The sequence below is a fragment of the Schistocerca piceifrons genome, chromosome 1, assembly GCF_021461385.2.
Source record: "Schistocerca piceifrons isolate TAMUIC-IGC-003096 chromosome 1, iqSchPice1.1, whole genome shotgun sequence".
In the NCBI taxonomy this organism is placed as follows: domain Eukaryota; kingdom Metazoa; phylum Arthropoda; class Insecta; order Orthoptera; family Acrididae; genus Schistocerca; species Schistocerca piceifrons.
In genome coordinates, this window is record NC_060138.1 from 246,386,027 (window position 1) to 246,409,758 (window position 23,732).

The window sequence follows — 23,732 nt, forward strand, 5'->3', positions numbered from 1 at the left end:
AAAGTCATTGTAGTTGAGGCTTTCTGAATGATCAAATCATATTAGATAAGTTGTGAAAATGGTGTACTACAGCAAACTACATGCTTGTGTGCAATGGAGTACTCAAAGAACCTGCACTTTGAAACAGTAAACTTTCTACTATCTGCACTCTTAATGTTAGGCTGCAGTAGCTTTCTTAGGCGGAACAAGAAATCTAAAAATAAATCCTTTGTAACATCAGCCACAGTGAACTACTTGGATGTATTTCAGATGTCAGAAATGGAAATGGAAATGTCGTGTGACGAGGGCCTCCCGTCGGGTAGACCGTTCGCCTGGTACAGGTCTTTCGATTTGACGCCACTTCGGCGACTTGCGCGTCGATGGGGATGAAATGATGATGATTAGGACAACGCAACACCCAGTCCCTGAGCGGATAAAATCCCCGACCCAGCCGGGAATCGAACCCGGGCCCTTTGGATTGACAGTCTGTCACGCTGACCACTCAGCTACCGGGGGCGGACCCAGATGTCAGAATTTGACTAGTGTTTGGTGCAATGACAGAGCAAGCTCTGAAAATGTCCAGTTCATGCTCCAAACACCTGGTGTTAACAAGTCCATTCCATATGTTATTCTAAATTGGTACTATGGGCAGTTTCATTGTTGTGTGACATGACAGAGCAATTTTCAAACTACATAATGATAGTAAAATCTCATTTTTGGTCAAAAGTCGACGTATCTGGCTGTTGCACCAGTGCCTTCACATGCAGAAGTATTCTCACACAAAATCCTGCTCTATGTGGAACAGTACAACACTCAATGAGGAAGGTAATTTGTTCATTTTTTTCGAATGAGTGTGATCATTTTTACTTTTATTTAAAAATACTGTTTGGGAATGCACTAGTTGTTAGCCCCGAATCTGATTGCAGCATTTGTTCTGGTCAAAAGAATGCCTTCTCATTTTACATGAACTGGCATCGGACTTGCTTGTCACCTCCCATGATAATACTGGAGATAACCAAAGGTCGCATAGTACTCAGGAACTCCCACATACTTGTCATTCAACTGATCCACAAACTAGCTCTAAATACAACTGACTGTGGCTGTAAGCCATTTCATCTCACTTTACTACCTTCCTATAATATGTCAGTTCATTCCTTTTTGATAGTAGATTCTGAAGATTTAGTTTCAGAACTAATGACATTAACCTTTTTGAGTGCTGTTGATGAGCTAACTCATCACACTCTTCCAGTCCCTAGGTGATGTTGAAAAGTTTAAGCAACTGATTTGGGCTTCCCCTGAGCACTATTGATGAGTTAACTCAAGATTTCTTGGCAATCCTGATTGCCAATGATAAGTATATATGCACCACTACTCACATACATGAGTGTTAAGGATGTGTTTAGTGTACAGTGGTATTTCAGTAGCTTTTCACAATTCTTGCCACTATGTGTATCCGTTGTTGTCATCTCATTTTGCTGCAGTCTGACATACTGCTTTACATTTGTGACTTCTGTTTAGTGTTGGATGATGATGCAGATGTGTGTTTATAGTCTCTTGGTACCATTTCTGTTTTGTTACTGTGTCTTCGATATCTGCACGACTTATGTGCAGGAAGGAAGTTTTCATGTATATTATGATGCTTCACAACAACCAATTGAAATTCTGTCTGTATTATAATTTTATGCAACAATATTATGAGAAGGGAAGTTGCACGCAAATGCAACTCACACATACAACTGCAGTCTCAGGCAACAGAGACAACACACTGGTGTGGTTTCAGGGGTTTCAGTTGCCCAAGGCTCCAGTCGTGTATATGAGGTGTGTGTGTGTGTGTGTGTGTGTGTGTGTTGTTGTTGACAAAGGCCTAAATGGTCGAAAGCTTTAATTGTGAGAGTCTTTTTGTTGTGCCTATCTGCGACGCAACATCTGTGGTGTATGGTGAGTAACAACTTTCCTTCTCATAATATTGTTACATTCTGGATTTTCCATTGTTTGTTATCATTTTATGAATTACACTGGAGTGACAAAAGTCATGTGATATGTCCTAACATAATGTCGGACTTCCTTTGGCCCTGCACCTTGATGTGGCATAGAGTCAACAAGTTCTTGCAAGTTCCCTGCTGAAATATTGAGCCATGCTGTTTCTGAAGCTGTCCATAATTGCAAAAGTGTTGCCGTTGCAGGATGTTGTGTATGCACTGACCTCTCAGTTATGTTCCATAAATGTTCAATGGAATTCATGAAGGGCAATCTAGATGGTCAAATCATTCGTACAAATTGTCCTTAATGTTCTTCAAATGATTGTGAACAACAGTGACCTGGTGGCATAGCACCCATAAAAATTCAGTCGTCGTTTGGGAAAATGAAGTCCATGAATGGCTGTAAATGGTCTCGAAGTAGCCAAACACCACCATTTCCAGTCAATGATTGGCTCAGTTGGACCAGAGAGGCAAGTCCATTCCAAGCAAACACAGATCACACCATTATGGAACCACCACCAGCTTGCACAGTGTGTTGTTGACAACTTGGGTCCATGGTTTCTTGGGGTCTGCACCACTCTCGAAATATTTATCTGTGATAACATTTTTGTAAATGACAGTATTTGAGTTGTAAAGATGTTTTGTAAAATACAAAAGATTAGGTAAAATGTTATATTACTTACACGTAGCCAAAATTTTAAACATTCTGTCAAAGCATGTGACTGCAGTAACAAGCTCAGCTCTTACCAACTGAAGTCAGAACTCATCTGACCAGGCCATGGTTTTCCAGTCCTCTAGAATCCAACTGATATGGTCATGAGCCCAGTAGAGGCACGGCAGGCGATGCTGTGCTGCTAGCAAAGGCACTCGCATTGGTCGTCTGCTATCGAAGCCCATTAATGCCAAATTTTGCCATACTGTCCTAACAGATATGTACATTTTATGTCCTACATTTATTTCTGTGGTAATTTCATGCCGTGTTGCTTGAATGTTAGCATTGACAACTATATACAAGTGCTGCTGCTCTATTGGCCACTGTGTTTTCCCTAATGATTTCCAAAATGGAATGCCCCTTTGTCTAGCTCCAACTACCATTCCGCAGTCTAAGTCAGTTAATTCTCATCGTGCCATCATAATTACATAGCAAATCTTTTCACATGAATCATGTGTGTGGAAATGATTGCTCAGTTAATGCACAGCCCTTTTTATACCTTGTGTATGTGATACTATCACTGTCTTCAAATGTGCATATTACTATTCCATGACTTTCATTACCTCTGTTTAAATATCCATGTTTGTCTATATTTTCTGTACTTGAACTCTGAGCTTGTTACTGCAGTCACATGCTTTGACAGAAAGTTTAAAATTTTGGCTACATGGAAGTAATAAAAATTTTTACCTAATCTTTTGTGTTTTACAAAACATCTTTACAACTCAAATACTGTCACTTACATAAATGTTATCACAGATAAATATTTCCATCAAGTATTAATTTCTTTGTAGCTAGTAATGTATCATCTTTGTTTTGACAACCAGTGAAGTTGTTAAGTAGTCTAAGGAAGTCAATACGTCTGTGTTTGGTACTGGGAGAAGTCTGGTGTGATTTGGAATGGCTAACAATGGCATCCATTAATGTAAAAGTGGAACTTTATCTTGTGAAAGGAAGTTTGTATTGTACGCATGTTCCCCATCAATTTTGGAAAGAATATTTGATATGAGATGGAAAGCAAGAGCTTAATTTTTGGTCATCATCATTTTCATCCTGACTGTACATTACCAAGAATGGCACTTACACTGATCATGATTATTTTCTATAACTAAGTGTCTTCATAGAAATGTGATAAAAAATCTGGGCCTCTCTGCATTCACCCCCTTCACCCCCTCCCACCCCTCTCCCCCCACCCCCCACAGAAAAACTGGACGAAGAGCTGAGCCATTGTTTCAACATGAAATTAAGATGTGTATACACATTTTTGCCCCATTACATAACAACCAGTTTACAGAAAATCTACAACTTCATTCCCTACTAAATATCATTAGGCACATTTTTACATGATGTGCTCATCAAAAATATCCAAGAATTTCATTGAAAAAAAAATCAGAAAACTATAGTTACTTCCTAATGTCCTCCATTATCTTCAAAGTAGTTACCTCGGGCACCTATGCAATGATCCCAGCTTTGTTTCCATTTTTGAAAGCACTCCTGGAAGTCCGCAGATTGAATGGTGTACAGGACCCATTGCGATTCCACTTGGATGTCTTCAATAGAATCAAAACATCACCCTATCAATGTGATTTTCATCTCCAGGAACAGGTGTAAGTCACAACGGGCTAGGTCTGGCAAGTAGGAAGGATGAAAGACTGTTACCACGTCGCTTTTGGCCAGAAATTCTTTCACAATGAGTGAGGTGTGCACAGATGTGTTGGCATGGTGCAGCAACCAGTCTTTCTTTTCCCTCAACTCTGGCCGTTTACATCAAACATTTTCCCTCAGTCACCTCAAAACCTTGCAGTAAAATTGCCTGTTGGCAGTCTGACCAGTTGGAACAAACTCCTTATGTACTATTATCTGAACGCAGAAAAAAATGATGACCACTGAATTTATGTGGCTGCAAACTTGATGAACTTTTTCTGGCCTTGGAAAAGATGGTGTTTTCCAATGTGATTATTGCTGCTTTGTTTCTGGGTCGTAACGTAAACCAAAGATTCATCACTGGTCATTACTCTGGATAAGAATTGCGGGCACCCTCGAACTGTTTCTTGCAGAACAGTGCAAGTCTGAACCCTGAAGTTTCATAGACTGGTGGTAAGGAAGCAAGAGACAAACTTTACTGCAATTCATCTCATGTTCAGTGCATCGGCTAGAATTTGTTGACACAGATGGTTCTACAACCCAAGTCTGTTTCAAACATCATGAATTATCTGCCTATGGTCTTTGGGAACCATGTCACATACTTTCATGAACATTTCTGGTTCTGTGCATGACAGTTGACCAGAATGTCTGTCATCTCGCACAGATTCTCGGTCTTCTTCGACGCACTTTAACATCTACATCTACATGGTTACTCTGCAATTCACACTTAAGTGCCTGGCAAAGGGTTCATCGAACCATTTTCACACTACTTCTCTACCATTTCACTCTAAAATGGTATGTGGAAAAAAGGAACACCTAAATCTTTCTGTTCGAGCTCTGATTTCTCTTATTTTATTCTGATAATCATTTCTCCCTACGTAAGTGGGTGTCAACAAAATATTTACACATTAGGAAGAGAAAGCTGGTGATTGAAATTTCGTAAATAGATCTCACCGCAAAGAAAACCGCCTTCATTTCAGTGACTGCCACCCCAACTCACATATCATACCAGTGGCACTCTCACCCTTATTGCGCAATAACACGTAACGAGCTGCCCTTCTTTGCACTTTTTAGATGTCCTCCGTAAATCCTACCTGGTAAGGATCCCATACCATGCAGCAATATTCCAGCAGAGGACAGACAAGTGTAATGTAGGTTGTCTCTTTAGCGGGTTTGTCGCATCCTTTAAGTGTTCTGCCAACAAAGCGCAGTCTTCGTTTCACCTTCCCCACAATATTATCTATGTGGTCTTTCCAATTTAAGTTGCTTGTAACTGTAATTCCTAGGTATTTAGTCAAATTGACAGCCCTTAGATTTGTGGGATTTATCGTATACCCAAAATTTATCAGATTTCTTTTAGTACCCATGTGGATGACCTCGCACTTTTCTTTATTTAGTGCCAGCTGCCACTTTTCATACCATACACAAATTCTCTTTAGATTGTTTTGTAATTGGAATTGGTCGTCTGATGATTTTACTAGATGGTAAATTACAGCGTCATCTGCAAACAATCTAAGAGGGCTGCTCAGATTATCACCTAGATCATTTACGTAAATCAGGAACAGCAGAGGGCCTATGACACTACCTTGCGGAATGCCAGATATCACTTCTGTTCTACTCAAAGATTTACTATCTATCACTACGAACTGTGACCTCTCTGAGAGGAAATCACAAATACAGTCACACAACTGAGACAATACTCCATATGCACTCAATTTGATTAATAGTTGCTTTTGAGGAATGGTATCAAAAGCCTTCTGTAAATATAGGAATATGGAATCGATCTGAGATCCCTTGTCGACAGCACTCATTACTTCATGGGAATAAAGAGCTAGCTTTGTTGCACAAGAACGATATTTTCTGAATCCGTGTTGGTTATGTATCAATAAGTCATTTTCTTCAAGGTGATTCATAATGTTCGAGTACAGTATATGCTCCAAAATCCTACTGCAAATTGAGGTCAGTGATATGGGTCTGCAATTCAATGAGTTACTCCTATTTCCTTTCTTGAATACTGGTGTGACCTGTGTTACTTTCCAGTCTTTAGCAACAGATCTTTCGTCAAGTGAGCGGTTGTATATGATGGCTAAGAAGGGCGCTATTGTGTCTGCATACTCTGAGAGGAACCTGACTGGTATACCATCTGGACCGGAACCACTCAAATGTTGTTGTTTGACTTAGTTCACTCTCAAAAAATGCCTCTCTCAGCATGCGGTGGGTTTCAGCTGCAGCTTTCTTTAATTTGAAACAGAACTGATGCAAATCTGTCCCTCCTTCATGTTATCCATTTACAATTTGCAGAAGCACTGAAACACGTCCTGAAACAAACACCAATGCAACTCTCAACTGCATGCACTGAAGATAACACAACTTTCTGCTGCAGTAACAAGAAGTGTGTCTCGAGGCAGCTAGTGCAGAATGTTGTACTGCTGCTGGTTTGACCGGTACAATGAAATTCTCAGCTATTTTGCCTAGCACCTCCGATGTCAGCTTATTCTGACACAAAAGTGTTTAAGAATTTGAACTTGACACTTTTTCTTATTGTAAAACTTTCACAACCAGGAGAGGACATGTTGATTAGAAGTTGATTTTGCTTTATATCTTACTGGTCCTCAAGATTGGCTTCACAGTATTTTTCTCACCATCTAACCTAAGAAGAAAACAACAAGGTGCCATGGCTGCACTGAAGAAGAGATTGCAGAGATACTCAAAGATCGACACTTAGTACCAATTACTTGATGTCAATGATAGTGCTCCTCCACAGATTCTGAAAGCAACAGCCCTAACCTGTCTACATCAGCAGATGCAGCACTTTTATGTTTATGTTATTTTCAATAAAAGCAATAATTTTCATCTCAACAATGACAAATTTTAAAGTTACAGATGGGGATAAGGCATAAAGCACTCCAGAAATTTTCAGCACAGGATGAAGCAGGCCACTCAAGTAATCTCAGAATAGGTAAAAATCCAAATATAGGCTATTTAATACAGGTATACACATTTGGCAATAATGACACAGCACTCAGCTCAATATTTATCACGCATATCTGCAGCAAGCAGACATAGGGTTAAGATTACATGCAGGCAGTAGCTTCTTGCATCATGAGTCATGCAAACAGTGCTACTAATGGATCCATCAACCTAACACCACATAATTTTTTTTATAGTATAATGTGGGCCCACGTGTTGCCACAGTTGTCTCGATTATGCTGCAGAAGTTAGAATGGGATGCCCTTACAGGTCTCCCATACAGTTCCAATCTCTCCCCAGGTGATTTCCATATTTTTAGAGGTCTGAATAAAAACACTTGTGGCCACTGATTTGCTTCAGCCGAAGAGGTGCACACCTGAGTATAATCATGGATCCATAGTCAATTGCAAATGTTTTTAGATGAACGCACTGACCATTTTGTCTCACAGTGGGATAAATGTACCAACAGTTATAGTGATTACAGTAGAGCATTGATTATTCAAACGTCGGTCAACCGAACGACCGCTTAACCAAACTGTGTACTCGCTTGCACCTGTTACTCTCCCACCCTACCGTCCATCATCCCCCTCACTCTCTAATCTAGTTTCCCACAGTAGTCACCGCACTGGGCCACCGCTGGCGGAACATTGCTTCTAATGGGGCCTTCACAAGGCGCTGCTGACCTGCCAAGCCACCAGTCGCTGTGTTTCAACAATCAGCACACTTCTGTTGGCTTGGCACTGGCAACACGCAGTTTGAAGGATTGCACGCCCCCAAGAAGAGCTTCTCATGGTGCAAACAGTCACCTCCTGTTCTCTGTTACGACCACTTGTGTGCTCCTGCGTGAAGAAGTGAACTTCACGATACAAAATGCTTAAACGTAAACGTATTGTCCTTTCTATGAGGGACAAGTACGAGATTATTAAAAGGTTAGAAGAAGGTGAATCTGCAACCACTTTATCCAATTTTAATTTTGTATACTGTGTTTATTGTTCATGCAAAATGTGTATGTAATATGTATATATTTTTGTTTAATAAACTGTGCCACATACTACATATTACTACTGAAGTTGCCTTTGTATGTTACTTTGTAATACTAAAAGAGATGCCTGTTTTTACAAATAAATTTACTGTACAGTACTTCTTTTTGGCAAATAAGCATGTACAGTTCGATTATCCGAACAAACCAGTTTTCCGAACACCCATGTCCCCCAATTACTTCGGATAATCGACGCTCTACTGTACTTTCAAAATAATCAACAGTTTATTTACTTTTTTCCATCTGTCTCGTTTTCATTTTACTGACCCTTGTAGTAGGTATATCAGGATGGATCACAATTCATCAAACAGAATCACTGCTTCTATTTGGTGAGTCTACCCTCATGCAAATTACGCACAGCATTGCTGAGAATGCAGTAAGTTTATTGTGATACATGCATTGATCAAAACATACCTGAATCCACAACAGCTCTTGGCAATGCTAAGACTCCACTGCCAGCCATTTCCCCAGCAATAAAAATCGCAGTTGAAAGCACTGTAAGGCCTTTCTTTGCACCATCTGATACACCTGTTGAGCCATATCTACCCTCTGAGGGTGTATTCTGCAAGAGAAAGTATAAAATTGAAAACTACTCTGAATCTGCAGTATTTACATTAGGGTGGATCCAAACATATAGTATTATGTGACTGTATCAGATTGCATTTGTAAAAGCACCATTTCATGTGACTAATGAGAGGCAAAATAGATAGGGATAAGCTGAATCAACTATCACATCTCCTCCTGAAATTCATTGTTTGTCCTGTATTCAATCATACAATTTGAAATTTTTTAATTGAATTTTCAGTAATAACAATTACTTGCACGTGAATACCACAGCTGGTGAACTCTTCACAGAACAAGCTCCCAGAACACACAAGAACATGCTAAGGAAAAAAATAAATGATTATCAAAATGAAACTATTTCAGAGGCCTGCAGAAATGATTTTTGTTAGTTGAGAATGGCCTAGAAGCACAGCTGCTTGCAGTGAATACCAAAGCAGAAAAAGATATAGTGTAGTGTTTAGTGCATTAGTTACATCTTAAACCATTTACATGTCACACTGACATGATACATGTTATTTAACATAGTTAATACAATGTATATTTATAAGTTATCCATTTAAAGACATAAAATATGAGTCAAAAATACTTCAGTTTAAAGAAATATGTCATTATCTTGCACAATGTATCACAGAAGTTTCAATAATTCTGTGTGTGTTGACACAGAACTTAAATATGGGACAGAGATGGTTGGTGGTATATAAGATGATTAGTTGGTCTACTTCAGCTTGGTTTCTCATTATATGATGATTTTATCTCTACTTTATGGCATCATTAGACCAGGGTACTGTTATAACTTCAAGTTGAACAAAATTATTTCAAGGAAGACGCAATACATGAAAGTCACAGACCAAGTAAACAGAGTAAGACGTGTGTACACTTTAACAGTCAAATCATAACTGGGTCCAAGTCTAGCGGCCGCTGGCTGGCTGGCCGTTTAGGTGGCGCTGCTGCTGCATGGCTGGGAGACAGTGCCGCATGTAGAGGACGTGCGTAACTGCGTGGCGGCACTTTGAATGATTGGCGAGTCACAATACTTTTCCCCCCTTTGAATTTTTTGCACAGGTCTTGATGGAGGTGGCCTGTAGATTGCTAACGTCCATTGGTGTTGTTTGACTGGCCGTAAAGTCTCGAGGAGGAGGCTTCCCATATGGACGGAAGTGTCCCCGATGATAAAGGATCGAGATGACAGGAGACGTGGGGGTCGAATCTGCTGGGGCCCCGTGAGCCAATCTGCCCATTGCGGTAAGTCCGGTTGTTATAACAGGAGACATGAGCGATGTGTCGGGGCCCATAGGAGAAGGAGGCGAGTAGAGTTGCTCCGACAGATGATGGTCATCTGGTTCCTGAATGGGCACATCTCCTGGTGACGTCAGTTCTTGTGCTGGCACCGATATGATGGTGAGAGGACTGCATTGTGAGTAATGAGAGATTCCAGTATCCCGAGTGTCAGGTAGAGCTGAAGGTGGTGTAGCGGCATCTGGAACAGGCGTTGCCAGCACACGAGGCTAAAGCTGGTCGGAATACACCTGTGTCCGTCTGGATTTCATACAGGCATCGGCCACGGTGTTGTAAGATGCGGCCATGACTGCATTTTGACCACCTGCCGTATCGCTGTACCCATACAAGGTCGTCGGCGGTGAACCGGCCAAGCGAAGGCACTCACGGCCGTGAGGTGGAAGGCTGCAGAAGATGAAGTAGCATGTGGGGCTGTCGGCCATGTAAGAGCTCAGCCGGGCTGTGGTCGCCCATGGGGGTGAAACGCTAAGAAGCCAGAAATTGGAGAAGCGCATCATTAGCAGCAGAAGAAGTCAAGAGTTTACTCATCTGAGCCTTAAATGTGTGGACCAGTCGTTCAGCCTCACCACTTGACTGTGGATGGAACGGAGGGGCTGTGACATGCATGACGCCGTGATGGGCACAAAAATCCGCAAAATCGGAAGAGGCAAATTGCGGACCATTATCAGTAACAAGAGTAGAGGGAAGGCCTTCCAAAGAGAAAATGCGAGCTAGAGCATCGGTGGTTGCCGCAGTGGTAGGCGACATGCAAAAGGACAATGAAAGGAAAGTTAGAGTAGGCGCCAATAAGTACCTAAAAAAGGTTCCGCAAAGTCAGCATGAATACACTCCCAGGGCTTCTCAGGCGAAGGCCACTGTGACAAAGATGACTCTGGGGTGGCGGCCTGTGACGCACAAGGGCCGCAAGCAGCGACCATGTGTGCGATTTCAGAGTCGATGCTGGGCCAGTACACTTGACAGCGCGCCAGAGATTTTGTGCGAGAGACACCCCAGTGCCCTTGGTGAAGGAGGCGCAAGACCGAAGCACGCAAAGATGCAGGTACCACAACATGCAGCGAAGCATTTTCGGTGGAAAGGAGGATAACACCATCCCTAGCCGTGAGGCGGTAACGCAAAGCGTAGTAGTTCCGCAATGGATCAGAAGTCTTAGCGGACGGACGATCTGGCCAACCCTTCTGAATACAGCTTAAAACCCGGGAGAGGGTAGGGTCAGAACCCGTAGCAGCCGCCAGCTGGTCCCCGGTGATGGGGAACCTGTCCACAACCCGCTACTCGGTAACATCCAGGTGGAAACACAAAAGTTCGTCCCTATCGAACGCCAGATCAGGACCCATGGGAAGGCGAGACAGTGCATCAGCATTTGCATGTTGAGCCATCGACCGGAAATGAATCTCATAATTGAAACGAGACAAGTAAAGAGCCCAACGCTGGAGGCGGAGTGCAGCCTTGTCGGGAAGTGACGCTGATGGATGAAACAAGGAAACAAGTGGTCTATGATCCGTAACAAGATGAAATTTGGATCCATAAAGAAAAACACAAAACTTATGAAGAACATAAATAATGGCCAAATCTTCTTATTCTATTTGAGAATACTTTTGTCTGCACCCCAGGAACTACCATCAAGGACATGTAGGACACAGAGACCGCATACAGTGGGCGGCCAGGTAAGACATGTGGGATGACCAAGAGAATTTTCTATCAAGCATGAGCCCCAGGAATTTCGTAGTTTCAATGTATGGAAGAGCAACATGCCCAAGATGTAAAGATGGTGGGAGAAACCAACTGCACCACCAGATACTCATACAAATGGTTTTCCAGAGGAAAAACTAAAGCAACTGTCGATGCTCCATGAGTAAAGATGAACGAGACATTATTGAAGACGCCGCTCAATAAGACAGAGCCATGGAGAACTGCAATACGTGACAAAATTGTCAACGAAAAGGGAGCCGAAGACACCAGATGGAAGACAACACACAGGACAGAACCCTGAGGCACACTGTTTTCCTGGGTAAAAGTGTCTGACAGGGCAGAACCCACATGCATCTTGAGAACTCTGTCTTTTAAAAATTCCTCAAGGAAATGGGGCAGGCGGCCACGGAAGCCCCACGTATAGAGAGTACGGAGGATACTGGTTCTCCAGCAGGTGCCGTAGACCATCTCCAAATCAAAGATCACAGCCACAGTTTGGGATTTCCAAAACCATTCATGACATGGGTGGGCAAGGTGATGAGGTGGTCAACTGCAGAATGGCATGCTCAAAGTCCACACTATGCAGTGGATAGTAAACTGGAAGACTTGTGCCGCCACACCAACTGGGCACGAGTCATACATTCCAACACCTTGCAAACACAGCTGGAGAGAGAGAGAGAGAGAGAGAGAGAGAGAGAGAGAGACAGAGAGAGAGATGGGGTGGCAGCTAGAAGGACGGTGTCTGTCCTTACCAGGCTTATGTATGGGAGCGACAGGGGCTCCACACCAGTGTCCAGGTAACGCGCACTCTGCCCAGATGCAGTTGTACATATTAAGCAGAAAGAGCTTGCCCACAAGAGAAAGCTGCTGCAACATCTGTGTGTGGACAGCATCTGGCCCTTAGGCAGAGGATCACGATGAACTGAGAACATTGTAGCACTCATGATTTTGAGAAGAGATGGGTATCGCCCGAGCTGCCTCCACTCATTTCCAGTGGAGGACGGCAGGATGACAGGGGGAAGAGCTCAAAATTTCTGCAAAATGGCAGCCCAAGGTATTGGAGATAGCAGTAGGGTCCACAATGACATCGTATGCTACTGTCAGGCCAGAAATTGGGGAATGGATATTGGTCCCAGAGAGCAGTCGGAGGTTGGCCCACACGACAGACAAATGGGTGGAACTGTTAAAAGAACTAGTGAATGAAATCCAGTTAGCTTTTTTCACTATCCCAAAGAACGTGACAACACTGTGCACACATCTGTTTTACAATGAATGCAGTTTTCCATCGTAGGATGACGGTGAAAACTGCAGAGAGCATGTCTCAGCACGTGTATTGCATCGCAGCATGCCTCAGTCTACCAAGGGACTGGAACACAGCATGGTAACAGGGAAGTGGAAGGAATGTGGTAAGGATAACATTTATAACATATTCCACCTGGTCATCACAACTGGGGAAATCTTGTTCTTCAAAGGTCACCAGGGAGGAGCAAAGCCACCAGTTAGTCTTAGTAAGCTGACATTTGGGTGAGCATGCAGGTGGGGGTAGGAGTCAGCAAACTGTCACCACATGGAAAATGGTCACTCAAGATGATGGGCAAGCTGGGAAATGCAGAAGGAAAGATCCGAAAGGGAATAGGTGTGCAAGGAGTCGAAAAGTAATGTGGGTACTCCTGTGTTAAGGCAGAAGAGGTTAATTGATTAAGAAGGTCAGTCAAAAGGGCACCTCTCTGACCGGTTCTGGGAGAATCCCAAAGGGGATGATGTACATTAAAGTCACAGAGTAATAGAAATGGTTGAGGTATCTGTCCAGTAAGGTGGAGGAAGTCGGCCCTGCTGACATCTAGTGACGTAGGGAATAAATGGTACAAAGGGTAGAAATCAGGTGAGGGAGGAAAAGGCAAACTGCAACAGCTTGAAGGTGGGTAGTCAGGTAGATGAGCTGTCTATGAACATCATCCTGTATGAGCATCATGACTTCACCATGACATGGAATGCTGACGTCATGGTGACGGTCACAATGGACCAGGAAGAAATGCAAAAGTTCAAAGCGGTCTTGAGGGTGCAATTTTGTTTCCTGAAGGCCGTGAACTGTCCATTGGAGGAGTGTCATGATGAGGAAAAAATGAAGCGATGTCACCTCGGCAGCTGCCAAGTGCCAGCCTGCGAAGACTCGCTGCTACAGGGCATAGAGGTACGAAGATCCTGCTCCACGAGCTCCACAGAAGCATCGGCTTTCTTGTGCTGTTGCTCTGTGGAGTCCAACACAGAAAAACAGTTGGTGGTGTGCTCCGGCAACACAGAGGCTGGGCAGGCGAAGGTATCACATGGTGACACCATCAAAGAGGATCTTCGAGTCGACGAAGGAGAAGACCGTTTGCCTTTGTTTGACATCTTCAAGCCTTTCTTGTTAACAGAGTAAGACTCAGGTGTTGATTGGCTGGAGGGATGTAGGAAGTCTTCACAGGAGTACTCCTTCTGTCCTTTCCAGCCTGCCAGTAGTGTAGCTGATGGCTTTGCCCACTGAGACGAGTTTTTGATGCCGTGTTGCACAGCTGGACGAGGGGTGGCGATACTACCTTAACACTGGGGGACTTCCCAACCTCAGAGCTGAATTTGAGGTCGCATGTGTGCGTGGCCATGTCCTTCATGGAGCGAGATGTAGCAAGAACAGAACTATAAGTGCCAGACAGTAGAATGCAGGGTTGTAACTAGCCAATAACTTGCGAACACCTGGGCAAGGCACTTTTTCCTTTACCTGGATCTCCTAGCCAGCACTCTCATCAAGATACATGGGACAAACTCAAGGTGAGACGGCATGGCCTCCATAGCAGTTGATTGAGAGGAGAGAAGGAGGTGAACAATTGTCGTCGTGCACATCCCGACCACAGGTTACACATTTAACTGGGTGTTGACAAGATAGTCTAGTGTGTTTGAAACAAAGACACTGGTAGCAGTGCATTGGGTTCGGACTGTATGGTCGGACAGTGATAATTTCATAGCCTGGTTTCACCTTGGACAGAGGCATCACTCTATCAAAGGTGAGAAAAAAGAGTGCCTGTGGGCACTAAGGAGGAATCTACCTTTTTCATCACCCGATGGATGGCAATGACATCCAGATGAGAGAAAAATGATTGAATTTCGGCCTCAGTCAGACCGTAGAGCAACCGAGTGTAAATAACACCCTGGGAAGAATTCAAATTTATATGGGCCTCGGCGCGAACTGGATAGCCGTGGAGAAGCATAGTGGCAAGCAGAAGTTGTGCTTGAGAATCAGAAGTAGTCTCCAAAAGAAAAGTGCCATTCCACAACTGAGAGCAGGATTTCAAAGAGCTGGCAATTGCATCAACACCTTTCTGAATAATAAACAGATTTACCATTGCGAAGGACTGAAAATCTTCAGTGTATGAAACAACAAGGCACTGTGGTGCAGCTGGAAGGGTCTTTGAATCAGTAGCCTCATTTGTTTACATTTCATAGACATTGATTGTGAAGATGATTGGCTCAAAGCGAGAAAATTGCCCATGATTGTCAGTGGCTCTGATGGCATGCTCCTTCCAACTGGAGGTCCCCTTCATAAGGGGGCGCACCTACCTTAGGTGATTGTAAACACCTCAGGTCACACCTCCTGAACATCTGACAGAGGGACTAATTGGCAATTTGGGAAGCCAGGAGCTCAGGCAGTCACCCCTCCCTGGGCCTGGCCTATACCAGGTGGCACATGCGACCCCCTACCTGTCGACCCGAGGCTGGGAATTATGCATTACCCAGTTTTTTTTGTTCGTAATTTTGTGTGATTTGAAATTGCGGTTTTTCTTTTCTTTAAAATGTTATATTTGGGTTTTCCCCACCCTCAAACCCCCAATTTCCCGTGGTTTTCCCATCAGTTTGACTGTATTTTTGGAGGGAGATGTTACTGTGTTATTTGTATGTATTTTCGTGTTTGTTGCCGTGTGTATGTAGTGACATAACAGGCACCACATTGGAGACACTTAGAATAGCCATACTGATGATGTCATGAAACTTCCTGGCAGATTAAAACTTTGTACCGGACCGAGACTTGAACTCGACCCTTTGCCTTTCGCGGGCAAGTGCTCTACCAACTGAGCTACCCATGCATGACTCACGCCCTGTCCTCACAGCTTTACTTCTGCCAGTACCTCATCTCCTACCTTCCAAGAGCACTTGCCCACAAAAGGCAAAGGTCCCGAGTTTGAGTCTCGGTCTGGCACACAGTTTTAATCTGCCAGGAAGTTTCATATCAGCGCACACCCCGCTGCAGAGTGAAAACCTCTTTCTGGAAACATTCCCAAAGCTGTGGCTAAGCCATGTCTCTGCAATATCCTTTCTTTCAGGAGTGCTAGTTCTGCAAGGTTCGCAGGAGAGCTTCTGCAAAGTTTGGAAGGTAGGAGACGAGGTACTGGCAGAAATAAAGCTGTGAGGACGGGGCGTTAGTCGTGCTTGGGTAGCTCAGTTGGTAGAGCACTTGCTCGCGAAAGGCAAAGGTTCAGAGTTCGACTCTCGGTCCGGCACACAGTTTTAATCTACCAGGAAGTTTCATATTAGCGCACACTCTGGCAGAGTGAAAATCTCGTTCTGATAATGTCATGTTTTCAAAGCAGATGGGTGGAATCGGACACTTCTATAATCCCGACCAATCTGCAGCCTGAGGCTTGAGTTACATCAAAAGGCGAAAGTTTGGTTCCGAGTTGTCAGACCCAACAAATTCAGTGTAATGAGAATAACTGATTCTATTATGGGGCTATGTTACACAAAGGCTTACTGGATTTCAATAAGTTGCTTATGTAGACCATTTTGATGGCACCAAGGGTCACAGTAGATAGTGGGTTCAATGTTTCCCATAAGAAATATAAATACATAGGCTGAATGAAAGGCTAGATCAGACTTCTAAAACAGAAAGGAGGGTAAGTCAATAGTGAAAATGACATGGGATCTTTAGCAGGCAATATTTACTTTGAAAACCATGATTCCAGGACACTATGTGAAAGAGGAAAACCAATCAAATTATTCATTAATATACGGAGGGGTGGAGGAGAGGGTGGCAGTTTGGGAAGAACAACACTACAGATCACAAAGCAACCAGTAAATTAGGTTACAATGAAGTAATACACAACTTCATGTAAAAGTTGATACTGTGCAATAAAAGAAATGATACCATATGTAGTTGACAGAGCATATGTCAGATAGGCCTAATGGAAGAGTAATGATGGCAATGGTAGCAAGAACAGTGTGTTGTAGGCCTGACAAATGAACATAATAAGAAGGCAAGTCAAATATTTTAAATTTTGATAAAAACAAAACTGAAGAAATTAATAACAAAAGAAATACAATGGGACAATCAAACTGAAGGTAGTTGGGGCAACAGTATATTACTTGCAATGGAGATTGTGAGATACAGAAGTATCTCAGCTTGAAAGTATGAAATTTATTTGAAGGTTACCAAATGATCGGAGTATGAATTGATGATCACATTGATCACTTAGTACTCTTTATGGATGCACACCCTACTGTTTGTTTAGAAGGAAGGAAAGGTCAACTGTATCTGCCACAAAAATAATCTTGAGAGACTTTTCATCAGCATGTGAAACCAATAGCACACAAAGATCACCTTTTGGTATCCTAGCAAGGGCTTTCCCTCTGTACCATTCTGGTTTGTTCTTTAAAAAGTAGCACTGAGGAATACGCGGGGACAGTTCGAAACTAGTCAGATTACATCTAAAATAAAACAGGTTGTTATTTTGAGAGGTCAGCTATAAAATCAACTTGAGGTGGAAACGGAATATGAATGAAATCAAAATTAGGACCTATTCTATTCCTTGCACAAATAAATGACTTAGGGACAATCAGAAAGTACTGATGTAAACATATATGTATACATGCAGATGAAACATCCTTCCTGTAAATCTTGCATTGGGGGATCTCAAAAACATGAATTTGATAGAAAATGTAGTTACTTGGTTTAACACAATAATTTACTATAAAATGAAAAGTGACACACACGTTCAGTCTCTCAACAACTGACAATATACACAGAGAAAACGTCATTTTTCTACGAAATGTTTCTTATTATTATTACATGCCTAGTGAATGACGTAGCGTAAGTGTAGCAAATCAATGACATGTAAAATACCAGAAACTGTATACCTCTAAGCCTTACCACACAACTGATTAGCATAAACTAGCGTTAGCCAAGTTTTTATACAAAATAAAGTGTAAAACACACTTTTTTAATACACCCAACACAGGTTACAGTGTGCCAGGCAGGTTGTAAAAAATCTGCACAACCTCATGTCAGCAAACCTATTTTCTTCATTTAGAAGAATTCTTTGTATACCCATATAGAAAATTTCATATTAACACGTATTAATAAGTGAATTACACATTATCCCACTAAATGGCTGGCTGAAGTTTTTTCATAGTATTTATTTCAATCTCTTTTTTCGAGTGCCATTATATATTTTACACAATTAGATTAAAAATGTACATGACTGGTGACTACAAAGGAAACTGTTTCTTTTTGTTAAGGACTGCCTTATACCAAGTTACTTCATCGTCAAAAATTTCAGTGGCAAACTCTTGGTAATGTACCTTTTAAGTTTACTTACAAACTTCATACTGTTTGTTGCTACGAAGTAGTTTAACTTTTACATTGTAATATAAAATGACATAATCTTACTGTTCAATTTGTAGATGGTATTCGATGCATAAACCACACAGTAACGAGATAAATTATTTTGTTATTCACTGTAACATAATTATATTACAGGCACACCACTGGGGTCATTACCGCGGAACACTGTAAGACCGAGATATAACGATCCATGACAACGCCAAAAATTTATATCCGCAGCACTGTGTGCTGTCGATAGCTTCGAAATGAAAATTAGCAAGCAATACTAACCCCAAAACCAAGTTTATTATTAATGTTTATTTCCTCATCCGTGTGGTCCACTCGCGAGACACTCATGGCATATACTGAACTTCCCTTTCGTACTCTTCTCCGAATCTAGCCCGCACCCTGACCTGTCATGCAGCCGTATCTACTGATGGTCTCGCTCCAGTTTCCAAGGTTATCTGGTAACGTCTGCCCTCTGTTGTTACGCATGACGCACTTTTCTTGAGGCATACTCGAATAATATTCCTCAATATGTGAAGTACGGCGGTTCTGTGACACTAACTGGTCATAGTCATGGAAAACTTAACAGCTTACTGTTCGCAATTAAACAGTGTTATCGGACTAAGTGGGTGTCATTTACGGAATTCAGCTTCCCCTGTCACCACGTACCTTGCGGTTTCGGTTACCATCTGACAACTGTTCGCGTTGAGGGTCGTCTGATACTCTCGTCCAAATGGGGTCCCTTGATGCAGTAGCTTGATACCTCACGTACTCCCTCATTTTACTGCAGAAATGGTTGTTTGCACTTATTAATGTCCATATTGCATATTAAATCAAGATGTGTTTCTGTAAAATTGTGTCACACTCCCTTGTACTGCCTACGGTCTCCATGCACACAGATCACATTGCATAAACACTGCAAAGTGCGAAGTAAACATGTTTACAAAGCTACGCATCATTTCAGCGATCTTTCGACGTGGGCTGATTCGATATCAGCGACTGAAAACTCAAAATCGCTAGTTCTGCGTTTAAGTTGGTCGAAATTTGGACCTGAGTGATCAGCGTAATGACAAACTAGTACCAAAAGAAAAAAAATTGTAAAACCAGGGCTCGATGGAAGATATGACTATGCAACTAGTTTCATGCATTTGCTAGAAAACAGTTAAGACCAATTCACCCTGGCCGCCAAGTCATGTCAAAATATTCCACAGTGCATTTCAAAGGGTGGCACTCTCCCATATCATCAGCGTCATGTCACGTTCAAAGTTTTTCGGGAAGTAGGTTTTTACTGTGGCGTCGTTTACTGACGAAGGGCGTTAGCCTATTTTCGCCTCGCTCATTTGAGTTATAGTACTGAATTTTGCACTTTTCTATCTTTTTAATCTTTATTTTATTAATTTGCTGTGTTATCGTTACAAATTGCGAATAGCCCTTGATAACCTGGAAATTTTTCCCATTGCGTGTTCTTCTATAAGTGACGACTGACATCTGAAAGCGAAAAATGATTTAGATTTTACAGTAACAAAACTGAGCTCACACCTGCACTGTGTATAAATAAGAACATAAACTGACGAAGCTGTTTTCATTAAGTTACCTCTTATAATGTGGAAAATGCATCTCTACTGAAGGGGAAAAATACAGTTGCCTGTGACGTCATTTGCTATGTAAAATAAAAAACCTCAATAGATGTCTACATATCCATCTACATCCATACTCTGCAAACCACTATGAGGTGCATGGCAGAGGGTACGTCCTATTGTACCAGTTATTAGGTTTTCCTCTTGTTTATTCACGTATTGAGCGTGGGAAGAATGATTGTTTGACTGCCTCTGTGCATGCAGTAATTATTATAATCTTATCAACATGATCCCTATGTGAGTGATAAGTAGGGGATTGTAGTATGTTACTAGACTAATCATTTAAAGTCCATTCTCGAAACTTTGTTAGTAGACTTTCTCACGGTAGTTTACGTCTGTCTTCAAGAGTCTGCCAGCTCAGTTCCTTTAGTATCTTCGGGACACTCTCCAATTTCATAGCCCCACAAAGTGTTATATCCACGTATTTGTACGAGTTAGCCTATTCCAACACTGACTCTTTGATACTATAGTCATAGGATACTGCGTTTTTTCGTTTTGTTAAGTGCAAAATTTTACATTTTTGAACATCTATAGCAAGGTGCCAATCTTTACACCACATTGAAAACTTATCAAGATCTGACTGACTATTTATGCAACTTCTTTCAGATAGTGCTTCATTAAATATAATTGCATCATCTGCAAAGCCTTATTTTACTACTCATACTGTCTGCAAGATAATTAACATATAACATGAACAGCAAGGGTCCCAACACACTTCCCTGGGGCACATTTCTTCATCTGGCGATGACTCTCCATTCAAGGCAATATGCTGTGTCATCCCCAACAAAAAGTTCTCAATCTAGTCAGAAATTTCACTTGATACCTCATATGATCATACTTTCAACAACAAACGTAGAGGTGGTACTGAATCAAACGCTTTTCAGAAATCAAGAAATACTGCATCTACCTGGTTGTCTGGTTGCTTGAGCTGAGAATATGTTCTAAGATTTTGCAACAAATATATGTCAAGGATACTGGACAGGAGTTTTGTCTTCCCATATAAATGTTGTTTTGCTAGCAAATAAATGTTGGTGTTTTGAAATGTTGTTTCACTTCACAGCAATTCCTCATACAAAACTGATCATGAAGATTAGTTCAGTATGGTGTAGGGATGTAGACTGCATGACGTATCGCGTATATGGGACCCATACCAATAGGACTAACAGGTGATACTGAATGTATACAGATAAGGGCAATATGAATGGTCACAGGTTTGTTTGATGTGTGGATGAGTCTCATAGAGATGGTATAGAAACAGAACTGGCAGAATCTTGACGATAGACATAAACTAACCCAAGAAGTCTGCTAGCAATGTTTAAAGAGCCATCTTTAAATGATGACTCTAGGAAGACACTACAGCTGCTTATTGCTCACACAGGGATTATGAGGACAAGGCAGCATGCACAGGGGCATTCAGACAATCATTCTTCTAGAGCTCCATACATGAATGGAAAGGGAAGAAACCTCAATAACCGGGACAATGTGATGTACCGTCTGCCATGGTGGATTGCAGAGTATAGATATAAATGAAGATGTAGATATGGAAGTTTGTGAGGCCTGCATGGGTAGTTGAAGTAGTTAAGGCGACTGCTCGCAATAACTGGGAAATACGGGCTTCAGTCACAGCCCAGCATAAATTTTCATATGTCACTAATAGCTAGTACATCTATGCCTAACGCAGCTGATGCCAAGACATTCGTTTCAAATTAACCCTTTCGCTGCTGTAAACTTGCTTCTGTCCTGCGCACTGCTTTGTTACAGAAGTAACTTGTCCTTAGAAGAGAGAGAGAAGTTGGCAGCTCAGGATGCATACAGACATCAATAGCACCGTAGGTAATGCCACTTGGCGTCCATGTGCAGGTCCACAGCGACTGGGGAACAGTGGAGCGGGACGTGTATTCACGTCCAAAGCAGTGAAAGGGTTAATTATCATCATATACATCAATATTGTAGGCTTTCTTTTTCTTGTGAGTCATGAGTCTTCTGACTGGTTTGTTGCAGTCCCGCCATGAATTACTCTCCTGTGCTAACATCTGCATCTCAGGCAACCTATGTCCTCAATTATCTGCTGGTGTATTCCAATCTCTGTCTTCCTTTATAATTTTTGCCTCTACATTTCCCTCTAGTACCATGGAAACCAGTGGTGTAGCGTAGTTGTAAAGGTTGGGGAGGCTCTACAGTTATTATAGGGAGACAAAATAGTACAATAAACAATAATTTAAACAAATGAAACAAAATGCATCAAATAGAACAACAACAACAACTACTACTACTACCAATACCACTGCCACCGCCACTTATAATAATAATATTAATAATAATAATAATAATAATAATAATAACTAAATTGTTCATGAAAGGATGACAAATTTGTAGAACTCCAGCAGCAAGAGAAGAAGCACTTACATTTTCTTGTACACAAGTTCAATGCGCCTGTCTTTTCTTTACACAAATAAGTCTATAACTCGGTCTACAAAGATCTGATCACTGGATAGCTCTCCAAGTAGTGTCTTTTCTATTGCTAATGTGCTCAAACACGACAGCCGGGTGTTGGACATTGAATTCCTTAAATAATTCTTCACTCGTTTAAGAGTACTCATGCTCCGTTCTATGCTTGCTATAGTTGCGGGAAGGGTCAAAACCAAAAGCAAGAACTTCGTTGTTTCTTCATAAACAGAATTTAAATCATTGCTGACAATGTACTTTAAGAGGATTCTTGGAGATAAGTTTTTTTTCTCATCAGCATATATGTTACACAGTACATGCGCAAGTTGTTCTTGTTCGTAAAAAGGATACTGTTCTAATAACTGAAGCAGTTTCAACTTTGGGAATTCTTTTTGATAGTTTGGGAAACACTTTTCGATCAGAAGTTCAACAAACTGAATTTGGGATAAACTCTTTAAGTCTTCTTTCCATCTGAACAATTTGCAAATCCAATCCATAGTTGTGAGAGGATTACTCTTCTCGATGGCCGCAAAAGGATAGTTCTTGTTTACAAATAAATACAATTGCCTGAATAAGACGAGCCAATACTCTCCTGTTGGATGCAACTTGTTCATTTTATTTTGTAGCCATCAGACGGGCGGCTTCAGAAAGGGCGTGCTCAAGTCTACTTTTTCCCAATAACTGAAATGATTCTTTGTTCTGCAGGTGACGTTTTGATATCTGATGCTTTTGTGCTTTCATGTCAAAGTTCTTTATTGTACAAATGCGCTCACTGCACCATTGCTTTTCACCGCCAGACAGAACACATATATAACAATATATTCAGTCATTAACTGCATTCGCAGTCAGCCAAGTATACTTGTCGTACCCGGCTGTCTGAAAAGTGCGTTTTTGTTTGGTTTCACTTAAAACTACACTGAGTATAGGAATAGGTCGTTTGTCCTTCAACTCGCACTTTTTTCGTTCGTTAATGTGTAAAAAGGCGTTTTTAATAAAAATTCTATAAGGTCTTCAGTTGCTGGCTCACTCATGTTGGCGACACAACGAAAATATGCGCTAAAATCACACAATAATTACTATGAACACAAACTGTGCTACTGTTCACTTCCGTGTTAAAAGCCAGCATAGAAGCGGCAGAGACTAGTCT

At 41.8% G+C, this 23,732-nt stretch overlaps 1 protein-coding gene across 3 annotated transcripts in view; it reads right to left on the reverse strand.

Annotated features, from left to right (window-relative positions):
* The window catches only part of LOC124787985 (amino acid transporter AVT1H-like), a 69,602-nt gene extending 50,054 nt beyond the window's left edge, over positions 1-19,548 (reverse strand). The window contains exons 1-2 of one of the 3 annotated variants that reach the window (XM_047255027.1): positions 18,789-18,942; positions 8,735-8,882 (exon numbers count right to left, since the gene is read on the reverse strand). In XM_047255027.1, the coding sequence (XP_047110983.1) occupies positions 8,735-8,882; positions 18,789-18,854 (214 nt within the window). In that variant the 5' untranslated portion in view covers positions 18,855-18,942. Of the gene's footprint in view, positions 1-8,734; positions 8,883-18,563; positions 18,698-18,788; positions 18,943-19,172 lie in introns of those variants that run through there. The other 2 variants (XM_047255036.1, XM_047255019.1) reach the window with 2 other exon arrangements.
* Positions 19,549-23,732: the final 4,184 nt, after the last annotated feature.